This window comes from Benincasa hispida, chromosome 5, assembly GCF_027475165.1.
Source record: "Benincasa hispida cultivar pf3 chromosome 5, pf3_genome.v1.1, whole genome shotgun sequence".
NCBI classification, from domain to species: domain Eukaryota; kingdom Viridiplantae; phylum Streptophyta; class Magnoliopsida; order Cucurbitales; family Cucurbitaceae; genus Benincasa; species Benincasa hispida.
The window spans coordinates 65,845,863-65,861,604 of record NC_143482.1 but is presented as its reverse complement, the minus strand read 5'-3'; the positions used below and the strand labels follow the sequence as shown (position 1 = coordinate 65,861,604).

General features: G+C 36.9%; 1 protein-coding gene across 1 annotated transcript; it reads right to left on the bottom strand.

Moving 5' to 3' along the window:
* Positions 1-13,784: 13,784 nt before the first annotated feature.
* On the bottom strand, positions 13,785-15,612 carry LOC120078134 (Leucine-rich repeat (LRR) family protein). The gene has a single exon (XM_039032354.2). The coding sequence runs from the start codon at positions 15,354-15,356 to the stop codon at positions 14,139-14,141; it is 1,218 nt and encodes a 405-aa protein (XP_038888282.1). The 5' UTR covers positions 15,357-15,612; the 3' UTR covers positions 13,785-14,138.
* Between the last annotated feature and the right edge of the window lie 130 nt (positions 15,613-15,742).

The window sequence follows — 15,742 nt, the reverse complement described above, 5'->3', positions numbered from 1 at the left end:
CCTTGAGAAATCTAGGAAAAAAGATTGTGGTCGACTTTCTAAAGGAAATCTTTAGCTTATACTTGAGGACAAGCATTGTTTAAATTTGGGGTGTGATAACGGGCAGAAATGCACGTTATTACAGTGCTAAGTTATTAAACAATGCAGGTTTGCGTTGATAAAATATATAAGATTGCGTCCAAAAAGCATTAAGTTTATAACATTTTGGTCGCATGCATTCATCACATAAAAACAGTTAACTTTTGTATTTTTGGTGCGGAATATGCGTTGATGAAAGGCGTAAAATACGATCACAAGAAAGCAACGGTCGAGCGCAGCGTTACCACAAGGCTTTGTGGTGATTTGTGCTCGTAAATATCTGCTAAAAAAGGATTGCTGCAAAGAGTCACCGCAACTTGGTGGGTACATCTGGGTGAAAAGCATAATAAATCACGATGGGACAGAAAGCTGATGACAGTCAATTCCGAATAAAGTTGACAAGCCGCTAACGAACTACTGTAGTAAGTACACTCAACTTTTCAGTGACAAATATTCGGTGCATCAGACAGAGAATTAATGCTATCCCATCAGTGCAATCATAAGAAAGAAACAGCCTTTCACTCCAAAGCTATATAAATACCGAAGGCAACCTTTAGTGAAGGAGTTCAGACAGTTAGAGAATTTTTCCTAAAAAAGAAACAACTTTGTTCATAGTTTTCCTTTTTATTTAGAAGGTGGAGCAAGAAAAGAGAAGTGACACCGGAAGATCGCTCTGGTCAGCTCGAAAGAGAACCCAGAGGTGTGGAAAGCAGAGAGAGGGCCGACTCTCGCGAGAGTGAGACCATCTTTTGAACAGAGTAGAAAAGTCAATGTAAAAGCCTTAGAAAGCAAGAGATTGCTGCCAGACTCTTTATTCTCATCTTGCATTGTTATTTTGTATTTCAACTCTATATCTATAAAGTGGAACTTGTTATTCTACATCTGTTCACTCTCTTAAAAGCATGCATGAATAGCTAACTTTATCGAATGGGTTGAGAAGAAATAAGCTAACATGACTTAGGATCTTCATCGCATGTGATTATCTTGTCTTATACTACGCCCAACACCCCTTTAGAGCTACTTGAGAGAGAGTCTAAAGAAAGAACCTAAGACTTGAGAGAGCTAGGTTAGAATCTAGACTTGAGAGAGCAAGATTAGATCTACATCAGCGAGAGATAGGGATTTAGAGATAAGCTCTGTTTGCCAATATGCATCGCATGCACCCTAGAGATAGGTTATGATATTATGTGGTCGCCTTATTTGTGTGTGTGTCATGTTGTCATCGCATAAATAAGGATAAAAGCTTATGTGTAGGTCCTATAGACTCATGCATATATCACATGCGTTCTAGTACTAGAAGCCGTAGCATTTGCGTTGAGAGATGATTTGCTATTGTATGTGTGTTGCATGATCGCATAACATGAATACATCCTAGGAAGTGTTAGCTGAACTTCTCAACCCGTTCCCCGCATATTCATCGCATCTTCCATATTATCAACTCTTTTCATAACTCCATCGCATACATTTCTTTTATACCGCAAACAACACCCCAAAAAAAACTATTTGATTTATTGGTTACCGCAAAGTCTTCTCGAAAATTATCACCGCATACCGTTTTCTCTAGTCCCTGAGTTCGACCCTAGACTTACCAGGAAACTCAGTGGAATTTATATTTGGATTTTGCTGAGAAAACTTGTTGCTCAACACATTTCCATCACCACATTTCATTTAATAATTTCAACTCATAAAATAATGCATCAAGTTTTTGGCCAAGTGGAGAGGTTTGTGTCTATCATATAGACTGATGTTTAATCGTTTAGAAAAGGTGCACGATCGTTTAGGTAATCAGGTATGATCATTTAAACGATCGTTTAGTGAATCTCGCTTAAGCACGTGATCGTTTAATAAAAGCTATACGATCGTTTAGGTAGATGTGCGTGTACACGATCGTTTAGGAAACACTTTGAACTATCGTGTAGGCTCTCATGAGCTAAATGATAGGCAGTGTACAACCAAGATACGATTATCCGATTCTTTTTGTAAAATGAAAACATTTTTCATTTTATCCTTTCAGTTATGAAAGTTGCATGCAACCTCTCACTTTCACGCTTGGTTATGGAGAAAACCACCAACAATTATCCCATAATTGTTTTAATTAGAAATAAATATAATAACTAACTTATCGTATTATATTTAAAACCTATAGTTTTAATATCACATCATATGAAACATTTAAACCATAGTCATTTTCTCCTTTACTTGATGTAAATCATATTTATATCATTTTCCTCCAATTAATGTATCTCATATATCATGTCAATTATATCATATATAACTGAACCAGTTTAATCATATCATATATAATCAAACTCCCTCTTGTCAATTTGAACACTTCAAACTGACCCAAGAACTGATTCTCAACTTGAATCTATTGAGCTACCAAGGGGACCTTATGGACCTGTAGCTTGAAGCTCCAACGATACGTGAATAGCTGACTAAACTCTTTAGCCATGAGATCCATCATTCGTTAACTGTCGACCATTCCACTAAAGATCAACAGCTGCACTCTTTTCACCACATGTATATTTATGTGTCCATCAGATATAACCAACCAACAGTACGATAGCCCTTCATAGATGCTTGAAAGTACAGCTGGGCCAATTTACCATTTTACCTCTGTAGTTACATCTAACTTCTTAAGTACCACTGATCCCTCTAATGAACAATATCTCAGAGTCCTACTATGAGTGGACACATCTTGGGCCATGAGAAGGTGTATGATGCCACATCGTTCAAGCCTCGAAATCAGCCCTTAAGGGAGCAATCTATCTACTTATCCCTGCTTCGGGGAAGGAGTGAATTTCATCTTGTGTAGCTGAGTTCCCAGCTTCCCAATCAGACGAATCCCCAAAGTGGTAGGTTTGAGTCAGCAATCTAGCCACTCGCACCTATGCAAATCAAAGAACCGCTCTCAAAAGCAGGAGTTCCCAACTCACTCAGGATTAAGGTCATGTTACCTATGGTCATCCTAATGAAGTGAAATCTCTGTCATGAACGGCGTTATATAACAAGACTAAACACTTCATGGTCCAATCTTATACAAACTCCTTTGTATAGGACACCCCGCTCGCATGTCTCCACTGAAGAAAATTGGGCATGAGGATTTTCATAATCAGCGGAATGATCTTTCCAAATTTCAATCGTATATGAATATTACAATTACAATCACAAACGAAAACATACGGTTATGGGAAATACAGAAATTACAGCATGTTATACAAAAGATTAAGGACAAGAGCAACACACTTTTGTAGACTCATGTTCAAGTTCCTTAATCACGAACGCTCGATCACAGCAACACACGAACGCTCATCCAACACGACCACTGTACTACACAAACACCGCACACTCGAACTAAGCAATCGCCAAGGTTACGAACACCCCAAACTCTACAAACGACCTCTATAAAACCTCAATAATGTCGAGTTGAGTATGAAATCACCAAGAAGGTTACCTTGGTATTCTCAGTGTGAGAATCCAGAGGGTGAGCTCTGTGTAGACTTGGTTTAAGGCAGAAAAACGAAGAAACCACAATCATGTAAATGATTGAGCAGGTGGGAGATGGAAGAACCTATCGTATACATCGATGCCCAATCGTTTAAGAAAAGCTATGCGATCATCTAGCAAAAGCTATGTGATCATTTAGCTCATCGCTTAGCTGAGTGCCTATCACCTAAGAACATTGCACGATCGTTTAGCTAACTCCAAGCTGTCGCTTAGTAAATCTCATTTGCTTGACAACTTCTCCGTGAGTAATTTTCGAGATTGGAAATCTAAAAAAAACAATTTTGCAAATCTTTTTCTTACTAAAATTAGGAAAACATTTTTCCTTTTATCTCATGGATACCATGAAATCACCAATAACCTCCTACTCAATTGGTTATTAGAGAAAAAAAGATAATTATCTAATAATTAATATTATTATAAATAAAAATGATAACTAACTTACCATAATATATTTATAACCTATAGTTTTAATATTTCATCTCATAAAACATACAAACCATAGCTCTTTTTCTATTCCATGGTGCTTAATGTAAATCTCATTTACATTAATCTTCCACTAGATGTATCTCATTGAAGGAAATCAATCACGAGGATTTCCATGAGCAGCGGAAAGATCATTCCAAATTATAATCATATATGAACTTTACAATTACAGTCAAACATAGACATATACGGTTATATAATCAATACAAAAATTACAGCATGAAACTATAAATGATCAAGAAGAAACTCTACACACATTTGTAGACTATTCCCATACTTCTTGATCACAAGCGCTCGAACACAGCAACCTCGAATGCTAGAACAACACGAACACTACGCACTCGAACTCAGCGGTCGTCTTAGTCACGAACACCCCAACAACACGAACAACCTCCACATAACCTCGACGGCATCGAGTTGAGTATGACACCACCAAGAAGGCTACCTTGATATTATCGGTGTGAAAATCCAGAGGGTGGTCTCTGTGTGAACTTGGTTTGAGGCACAAGACGGAGAAATCAACAATCGTTTAAACGATTGAGCAAGTGGGAGAAGACTGAACCTATCATATAGGTCGATGCTCAATCATTTAGCAAAAACTAAGTGGTCATCTAGCAAAAGCTAAGCGATCGTTTGGCTCATCGCTTAGCTATGTGTATGTCGCCTACAAAACACTACACGATCATTTACCTTAGTCAAGTTGTCGTTTAGTAAATCCCATTTACTTGAAAACTTATGTGAGATTCTTTTCCGAGAGAGAAAATCTCAAAATCAAATTTTCAACATGACTAAAATTAGGAAAACAATTTTCCTTTTCTCTCACGGTTACCATGAACCACCAATAACCTCCCACTCAATTGGTTACTAGAGAAAAAGAATTAATTATCCAATAATTAATATTATTATAAATATAAATGATAACCAACTTATCATACTATATTTATAACCTATAGTTTTAATATTTTATATCATTAAACATATAAAACATATCTCCTTTTCTATTCCATGGTACTTAATGTAAATCTCATTTACATTAATCTTCTACTAGATGTATCTCATACACCATACCAATCATATCATATATAATCTAATTACCTCTTGTCAATTTAAACATTTCAAATCAACATCAAGAACTGATCCTTAACTGAATCCGTTGAGCTACCAAGGGGATCTTATGGATCTGTAGCTCGAAGCTCCAACGGTACATGAATAACTGACTAAACTCTTTAGTCATGGGATCCACCATCCGTTAATTGTCAGGCACTCTACTAAAGACCGACAGCTGAACTTTCCTTACCACAGATATATTATGTGTCCATCTTAACCAATCAGAAGTGCGACAACCCTTCACAGATCGCTCGTAAGTACATCTGAGCCAATAACGGTTATACCCCTGTAGTTACATTTAACTCCTTAAGTACCACTGACTTAGTCCTCTCTTCCAAAGAGAAGTTGTAACAACTATGTTCAAGCCCTGGAATCAGCCCTTAAGGGAGAAATCTCTCTACTTATCCCTACTTCGGGAAAGGAGTGAATTCCATCTTGCGGATTGAGTTCCTAGCTCCTAGATCAGACAAGTCCCCAAAAAGGTAGGCATGTTAAGTTGGCAATCTGGCCACTCTTACTCATACTAATTAAAGGACTACCCTCAAAGGCAGGAGTTCTTAAAACACATAGGATTGAGATCGTATCACCATGGTCGTTTAGGTGAGATGTAAGTCTCTAGTATCAACGACGTTAGATACAGAATCTTTTATGGTCCGGTCTTATACAAACTCTTTGTATAGGACACCCTCGCCCGCACGTCTCCACATGAATGGTCAGGATCTACTATCTGTAGTAGTTTGCAACATTTGTAAACCTCTACAAAGTGGGACATATCCGTAGTGTCACCAGGATCAATATCTCACCTTAATTCTTATACTACAAATCTATTTAGGTTATCACTTAGGGCATGATCCACTTGTATATCACATATACATGCTTAAGTTCACATAAGATAACCAAGAAGCTTTGTTTATTGGATATGAGTAAATGCCAGAATGAAATAACACTTATTTTATTTATCAAACAATGTGTATCATTACATTCAACAAGACTCCGAGAGAATTAGGACACTAATCCCAACAATCATACACCATACCAATCATATCATATATAATCGAATTACCATTTGTTAATTTGAACACTTCAAATTAACCAAAATCATATTCTGAACTTGAACCCATCGAGCTACCAAGGGGACCTTATGAACCTGTAGCTTGAAGCTCCAACAGTACATGAATAACTGACTAAACTCTTTATCACAAGATCCACCATCCGTTAATTGTTGGTCACTTCACTAAAGACTGACAGTTGCACTCTTTGCACTACAGATATATTTCTGTGTTTATTGGATATAACCAATCAACAGTGCGATGACTCTTCACAAATCACTCGTAAGTACAACTAGGTCAATTTATCATTTTGCCCCTATAGTTACATCTAACTCCTTAAGTACCACTGATTTCTTTAATGATTAATAAGTCATAGTCTTACTATGACTAAGTCCTCTTTTCCCAAGAGAGGGTGTGACCACTATGTCCAAGACTCAGAATCAACCTTTAAGGGAGAAATTTATCTACTAACCCCTACTTCGGGGAAGGAGTGAATTCCGTCTTGTGTAGCTGAGTTCCCAACTCCCCAATCAAACGAATCTCCAAAATAGTAAGCTTGTTGAGTTTTCAATCTGGCCACTCTCACTCATTCAAATCAAAAGACCGCCTTCATGAGCAGGAGTTTCCAACTCACTCAAGATTGGGGTCATGTTACCTATGGTTATCCTAGTAAATGTATGTCTCAATTATCAACGGTGTTATATAAAGAGACTAATCATTTCATAGTTCGGTCTTATACAAACTCTTTGTATAGAATACTCCCGCTCGCATGTCTCCACATGAATAGTCAGGATCAGACCATTTGTAGCACTTTACAACACTTGTAACATCTATAAAGCAGGTTGTATCCATAGTGTCACTAAGATAAGGTATCCCTACGTTATTCTTATACTACAGACCATTTAAGTTATTACTTATGTCTCCACATACATGCTTAAGTTACATAAGATAATCTCGGATCTTAGTTTATTGGGTTGACTAAATGCTTATAAAATAACACTTATTTTATTAATAACAATATGTTTACAAAGTGTTTACAAACTAGAGACCACCAGGAGAATTAGGACATCAATCCCAAAAATCTCTCACTTGTCCCAATGCCTCGAAAGACTAATGTATAATACAAAAATAGTACAATATACAAAGGGCATACTCTATACCCCAGTATCATCTCCCACTTGTCCTAGACAAGGTGCTACATGTCCCGTAGACCCAGACTCTACAGTTGACCCTCAAACACTTTAGCCATGAAAGCCTTTATAAACGGATCAGCAACGTTGTGCTCTAACGTGATCTTCATGACAATCACATCACCGCTATACACAATCTCCCTGATCAAATGATATTTTTGTTCGATGTGCTTGCCTCTTCCATGACTCCAAGATTCTTTAGAATTTTCCACAGCCCCGTTGTTATCACAGTAGAATGTAATTGACAAAGACATATTTGAAACAACTTCCAAATCGGTAAGGAACTTCCTAAGCCAAACAGCCTCTTTAGCAGCTTCACGCTACGTATTTGGCTTCCATAGTGGAGTCTGCGGTGCATCCCTGCTTGATGCTTCACCAAACTATAGCTCCTACATTCAGAGTGAACACTGACCCTGATGTCGATTTTCAAGAATCTCTATCAGTCTGAAAGTCAAAGTCTGTGTATCCTGTAAGGATCAAATTCTTATCTTCATACACGAGCATATAGTCCCTCGTTCTCTGAAGATACTCGAGGATCGTTTTGACCGTTGTCCAGTGATCTAATCCTAGATTGGACTGATATCAATTGACAATCCCTACTTCATATCAAATGTCAGGTCTAGTACATAACATTGCATACAAAAGGCTACCAACAGCCGATGCATAGGGAATCTGTCTCATTTTTTCAACCTCTTGAGGTTTCTTAGGGCACTGTTCCTTAGACAAAACAATTCCATAACTGAAAGGTAATAAACCCATCTTGGAATTCTGTATCGAGTACTTGATCAACATCTTATCAATGTACGATGTCTAAGACAAGGCCAACCTTTTATTCTTATGATCCCTTATGATTTGAATCCCTAGAAAAAATTTCATCTCTCCCAAATCTTCCATTTGGAATTGGGCAGTTAGCCATTTCTTAGTGTCAGTCAGAAAGCCTACATCATTCCCAATGAGTAGGATATCATCCACATACAACACAAGAAAAGTTATTGTGTTGTTAATGATTTTCTTGTAAACACAAGACTCATCAACATTTTGATCAAAGCCTATGACTTGATTGCACTAACAAACCGAATGTTCTAAGATCTAGATGCTTGTTTCAGTCCAGAAATGGACCTATTCAGCTTCCAAACATTTTTCTCTTGATCTGGAACAATGAACATTTCTGGTTGAGCCACGTAGATGGTCTTCTCAAGATTACCATTCAAAAAGGAAGTCTTGACATCCATTTGCCATATCTCATTATCAGAAAATGTGGCTATGGACAGGAGAATCCTGATAGACTTTAACATAACAACAGGTGAGAAAGTTTCCTCATAGTCCACTCCCTCGACCTAGGTATAACCCTTTACCACAAGTCTAGCCTTAAAGATCTGTACCTTTCCATCCACACCTCTTTTCCTCTTGTAGATCCACTTACAACCTATAGGTTTTACCCCATCAGGCTGGTTCCCAGACGAAATTGAGGTACATAAACTCTATTTCCTGATTCATGGCTTTAATCCACTCATCTTTGTCAACATCCTTCATTGCTTGCTTATAAGACAACGGATCCTCAACTCCATCATCAGATATGATGTTTTAGGCTTCAATTAAACCCATGTAGTGTTCAGGTGGATTCACAACCCTCCCACTACGTCAAGGCAGTCTCAACTCTTGAGATGGTTGACTAGATGAACCAACATCAACAACTCTTGTTGATCTATCAGCTTGTTCAACAAGTCTTGTTGAACTCTCAGTAGTCTCATTAGAAATCTCATTTAAAACAAGCTTACTTCTTGGTTTATGATCTATATGTGGTCTTCTTCCAAAAAGATAGCATTTATTGATACAAACACCTTGTTCTCACTTGGATCATAGAAATATCCATCCCTCATTTCTTTGGGGTAGCCTACAAATAGGCAAACTTTCGAACGAGGTTCCAACTTTTTAGGGTTAGTCACAAGCATGTGGGCTAAACATCCTCAAATTCTGAAGTGGTGTAAACTACCTTTACGGCCTCTCCATAACTCAAAAGGTGTTTCAGAAACACTCTTTGAGGAAATATTGTTCAAAATATAAACTGTAGTCTCCCCTACAAATCCCCAAAACGAGTCTCGAAGATGAGCATAACTCATCATAGACCAAACCATGTCCAACAGGGTTTTGTTTCTCCTTTCTGATACACCATTTTGCTAAGGTGTACCTGGGATTGAGAGTTGAGACTTGATTCCATATTCTATCATATAGTTTTGGAATTCTAAGTCCATATACTCTCCACCACGATCAGATCGTAGTATTTTTATCTTTTTACCTAACAAGTTTTCAACTTCAGTCTTATACTCCTTGAACTTTTCAAAAGCGTCGGACTTATGTTGCATTAGGTATAGATACCCTTATCTTGTCTATGAAAGAGATGAAATATTTATATCTACCTCGAGCTCTTATACTCATCGGACCACAGATGTCTGAATGTATAAGCTCCAAGGTTTCCTTGGCTCTCTAACCTTTTCCAGTAAAAGGTCGTTTGGTCATTTTATCTTTAAGACAAGATTCACATACTAGCAAAGAGTTTTCTTCTAAACCATTTAGAATTCCACATTTCACCAACTTCTCAATCCTATTGAGATTGATGTGACCTAATCTTAGATGCCAAAGATGGGTGTTTTCCTTAGGAGAAACTCTTGGTCTTTTTGCAGTTGTTGCTGTTTTGAACATTTCAGTATTAAGTAAGGCTTTTATGACTAACAGCTTTAGTACATACAAGTTATTTTCCATTGAACCAAAACCAATCTCCATATCATTCTTAAAAATAAATACTTTATTCTCAGAAAAGGAGATGGAATAACCTTGTTCAGTCAGACAAGAAACTGAAATTAAGTTTCTATTGATATGAGGAACTACATAAACATTATCTAATAACAGATAATGTTTCTTGTCCAAAAATAACTTAAGTCTGCCTACAGCAACAGCTGAAACAACCTCACCAGTACTGACTCGAAGAGTCATCTCTCCAGCTTCCAACTTTTTTCAGGAACTAAATCCTTGATGGGAAGAACATATGTGGTTAGTAGCACCTGAATCAGGTATCTAGACAGAATCATCATTCTCTACCAAACACGTCTCCAAGACAAATAAATCACATTTATCATCTTTAGACTTCTTCCTCTTCTAGAGAGTAGTGGGATCAGTATAGAACCTATATAAACTCCAAGTTCCATTTCAGAGAACAATTCTTGTCGATGAATTTCATCAGAGTCAGCAACAATTGCTTTCTCTTTTAGTCCCTTGACATTCAAGAAGGATTGGAAATTAACTTGGGAACTGATACGACTTGTTTCTTTGTCATCAATCCCTTTTTGCTAAAAAAGTGAGAACTTATGTTCAAACATTTCTTGCAACGAGTCCATGATCTCACTTACAATGACCATGTTCTCAACCCTCTTGGCCAATGCATCAGGAATGCTTGCCAAAATGTGAAGTCGGGCCATCGAATTAGCCTTCATCCATACTTCATATGCATTACGAACATTTCGTAGTGCATCAGGGTTTGGGACTTGAGAACACTCCTCAACCATGACAAACTCGAGATCGATTTTCACAAAATATGTTTCAATAGACTCTTTACAACATATGAAATCGGTCAAATTAGAAAAGGCAACTAATGAAAAATCAAGCATTGACATATTGTTGAAGAAACAAACATATTGATCTATGTTAGATTTTAATAAATACTCTTTTAAAACAAAATCCAATCTGGTTTAGCAAAATCTAAATGAACCCCATAACACATCTAGATTTGCAATGACGCTTCAGTGGTTTAGGAAAAAAGCCACCAAAGAGTAGTCAATTTATCCATCCTCTGAATTGAGACACTCCCAACCAATCATTACACCAAAACAACTCTTGTTCCTATAACGACTAGCCATCATTGATTTGGTCAAGAAATCATTAACTTGTTTAACAATTTTTCATAAGTGTGACCCTCCATTTTAGATCCTAGAGTTTCGCCCCAAGCATCCAATCCGAAGGGAAAAACTCCGATTGGGGCAAAAACTAAAGCGACCCTATCTATTTCTGGAGTTTGCTTTGATATTGACCAATTGCACAAACCATTCAAAGGGGGATGCTCCCAGGGTGCCACGAGGCTATGTAAGAAGATCTCATAGTGCAAACTAATGAAGGAGACCGCAAGATTTATTGACACACATCCTTTTCCCACTTACTATAAATACTTTCTCCGTTCACCTTGATATTGACACATGCAAACACCATCTGAAAGGAGACGCTCCCAGGGTGCCACGAGGCCAAGCATGAATCTCACGGTGTGAACATTAAGGGAGAAACGTGGGTGGAATTGACATATCATATATATCTTTTCCTCCCACTGAGTATTTTATGAACCTAAGGTTTAGTCTACTTAGAAAAAATACGGCTAATTATTTTAACTAAGTGACTGTTTAAGTTTACCCAAAAGTAACTCTTACTTTAGAAAGTTAAACAACTTTTGATCATAATTCATTAAACACTTTAACGAACTCTAATCAACTGTTGCCTGCTTGTAGCAAATCTATCTAATTCACTTTTCCATATAGGTTCCCAGGTAGGGGTGTTCCGTTTTCGTCAGCTTAAATACCCCAGCCTAGCCAGAACCCGTCTTAGACAAAAAGTCCCTTATAGATAGATTTATTACAAATTTAATCTTTTATTCAAATAAATTTAATCCTATTAAACCAATTTAAAATATTAGACTTAGGTTTCTAATCTCATTAGAACCATGAACTTAGGTCTATCTCAATTAAAATTTTAAACCTTTTTGAAACATGATTTTACCTAAGTTTGCATGCAACTTTTGGTTATTGGTTTTAATTCAAATTTCATTAATTATAACTCTTATAAAAAATGAAACAATCAAAATCAAACACAATGCGAAGAAACACATTCTCGAATTGAACAATAACTCCTTGCGTCTAAAGCTTCATCACAAATGATTCAAACAAACAAAAAAAAAAAAAAACGAATGACTCGATTGTAATTTAATTATGCCCAAAAATGCAAGGACCCTTACAAATTAACTTTTGTAAAAGTAAAAAAAAGCTTTAAACAGAGGCAATTATCCCGTAAACATCCATTAACCACATCCACAAATATACTTAACTCTTAAACACATTGCAGAATACTTAAAACGTACAAGACTGTAAATGGAGTTCAATACAACAATGGAATTTGGAAATCATAACAATCCGACTCCGATACTAATTGAAGAAACTCTAAATATAGAGAACCTTTGAGCAGAAGCAGATCGTCCCAAACTCCATTGTGAAAGAACTCATACATTCACAGTCATACTAAATAAATTATGCATTCAATCATAAATTACATCATGCTTTGAATTAAATACAAAGGATCAAGAAAACAATACCTTTGAAGAACGTTTCTTCAAGTATGCCCCTCAATCAAACTCGAACGCAACGATCAACTCGAACTCGATCTTCCTCGAACACCAGCAACGATTATCAACTTGATTCTCAAATAGTCGAACACAGCCACAAGATTACCTTGGTATTCTCGATGTGAGAATTTAGGAGTTGTGGGCTTTGGCTTATTTTGGATTGAGGGAAGAGTTAGAATGAAGGAGGAGACGATCGAGTATGCGATGACATAGTCGTGTAGCAGATGGAAGCCTATCACATAGTCTCGATACTCGATCGTTTAGAAAAGAGTACTATCGTATAATAAACTCGATCCTATCATGTAGTCACTCGATAGTCAATTATCTAAGACGTTTCATAGAATGATTTGAAAAACCATTTTTTCATCTTTATTCCACTTTGCCATAATAACTGTATAACCACCCACTAAGGTCAGTTATTGAGAAAAAGAAATTATCTGAGACGTTTCGTAGACGATCGAGTATGCGATGACACAGTCGTGTAGCAAATAGAAGCCTATCGCATAGACTCGATACTCGGTCGTTTAGAAGAGAGTACTATCATATAATAAACTTGATTCTATCATGTAGTCACTCGATAGTCAATTATCTGAAACGTTTCGTAAAATGATTTGAAAAACCACTTTTTCATCTTTATTCCACTTTGCCATAATAATTGTATAACCACCCACTAAAGTCAGTTATTGAAAAAAAAAATTTAATTATCATATAATTAATAAATTATAAATAAATACAATAACTAATTTATGGATATTTATAACCTATAGCTTTAATATTGTATCATATACAATACATAAACCAAAAGCTTCTCTTCCATAATATCATCCTTATCCTAGTTGAATATGTCACACTTGAAAATTTTATTTTGGTCTCCATTTCAATCTCGATTGACATAACTCTGAGATGAGTCATTAAAACAATCATCCAAAAATAGTGTTATTTGTGAAAGATGAAAAACTTGATGTTATTGCTTACCATTACTCTTAAAATATTGCTAAGATATGAATTCAAAATCTATCCAAAAGATTTCAAATCCTTACCCCCTATATATGACTTAAGATCTTTTTCTACCTAAAAGACTATGTCCCACTTTTGAATCAAGCTAATAGTTTCATATATGGCCCATGTGGATATATTGGAACAAAGAAAACAAATAAAACTTTCACAACTAATACAAGAAATTCTCACACCAAAGCATATTCACAAACTCACACATTTTTCTAACCCAATCAAATGGACCTTATTACCCCTCAAAAGCAACTTCTCAATCCTATCTATAATAGCACCAAATCACAAGTGGGAAGGGGCAACAACGGAAGAAGGTGAAGAAATAGGCGTCGATGCCGGAACCGCCGCAATACTAGAACCATAACCTTCGCCGCCACCGCCGCCGCACGGATGCTCAAAACAGTCAACAGGACGTTCAACCACCGCACTACACTCCTTTTTACTCCTCTGCAATGGCTTCTCCGGCAAACAATTCCGTCGATCATCAAAAGCAATACCTTCCGTCGTCAAATTCCGGCAAATCCCTTCTTCTTCACAAAAGTAATTGTAAGAAACTGTCACATTCTCCAAATTCGGAAGGCTACAGAGACCTTCAAACAAATTCCCACTAAACAAGTTGTGGGCTAAATTCAATTGCTCTAATTGAGCTAGCCCTGCTAAACTATAAGGCAAAGGACCAATTAGTTTGTTAAAACTCACATCCAAAACCTTCAATTTATACAAAAACCCAATTTCTTGTGGCAAACAGCCTGATAAACTAGTGTTGATCAACAAAAGCTCTTCTAAACTATTTGCAAAACTAGCAATTGTGGGTGGAAGACAACCCTTTAAATTGTTATTAGCAAAGACAATCACAGAGGCTGATTTTCCACCGATGTTTCGTGGGATAATGTTAGTGAAACGATTGCTGTTGATAAAAATGGCGTCGAGGGTTTTGTTGAAGAGTTCAGAGGGAATTGAGCCTTCAAATTCGTTGAATCGAAGATCAAGATATGTTAATTTTGGAAGGAGAAGAACAACAGAAGGAAAAGGGCCAACGAATCTGTTGTTGCTTAAATCCAATTCAAAGAGAAGAGATAAATTGGCTAAAGATTGTGGCAAAATGCCACAGAATCGGTTGCTGTTGAGATGCAGCAGAGCAAGGTCTGTTAAAAGGCCCAATTCGTTAGGGAGGAATCCGGCGATGTCGCCGTGGTTTAAGTCAATTCCGGCGACCACTTGGATTTTGGGATCATCAAGAGATGGAGCACAGTACACTCCAAAGTAGTTGCAAACTGATGGCCCCACCCAATTGGTGGTGTGGTTTTTTGGGTCTGAGTAAATGACTTTTTTCCATGCTTGGAGAGCAAGGAATGCTTGATGGAGTCTCGGGTTCGGACCTGGTGACCGGACATCGTGGTGGTGGTGGTGGTCATCGCTGTGTTTGGCAATCAGACTATTAAACAAAAAAGATATTTGAAGAAGTACTAAGAACAAGAATGAAAATGAAAGTGGAGCCATTGTGTTTTGGGTCTATGAGAGTGATTAGTTAGGTTATTGGTTTATATAACAGCTACATTATGGAGGTAAATGTTCAGTCTAATGCTTAATCATGTTTTTTAAGTCCAATAAGAAACTTAATTTCTTCATGGGATGATAATGGAAGAAGAAAGTTTTTTTTTTCTTTTTTTTCACAATGACATATGTTGTTATAGCGACGGTTAACCGTTACGATTGGCTTGTAACTACATTCTTTGAATAAATGTATTGAAATTTGATAGCAGAGAAAGAAGATTGGGTTTGATGAGGTGAAGTTTTCATTGAAGAGATTATTTGAGCATGATAAAGACTTTGCTCCTCACAGTTGTTTTCGCAGTTTGTTTGAAGTGGAATTCGAGAGAGACAGC

Coding starts and splice junctions, on each gene's coding strand:
- LOC120078134 (XM_039032354.2), bottom strand. CDS start 15,356: ATGGCTCCACTTTCATTTTCATTCTTGTTCTTAGTACTTCTTCAAATA.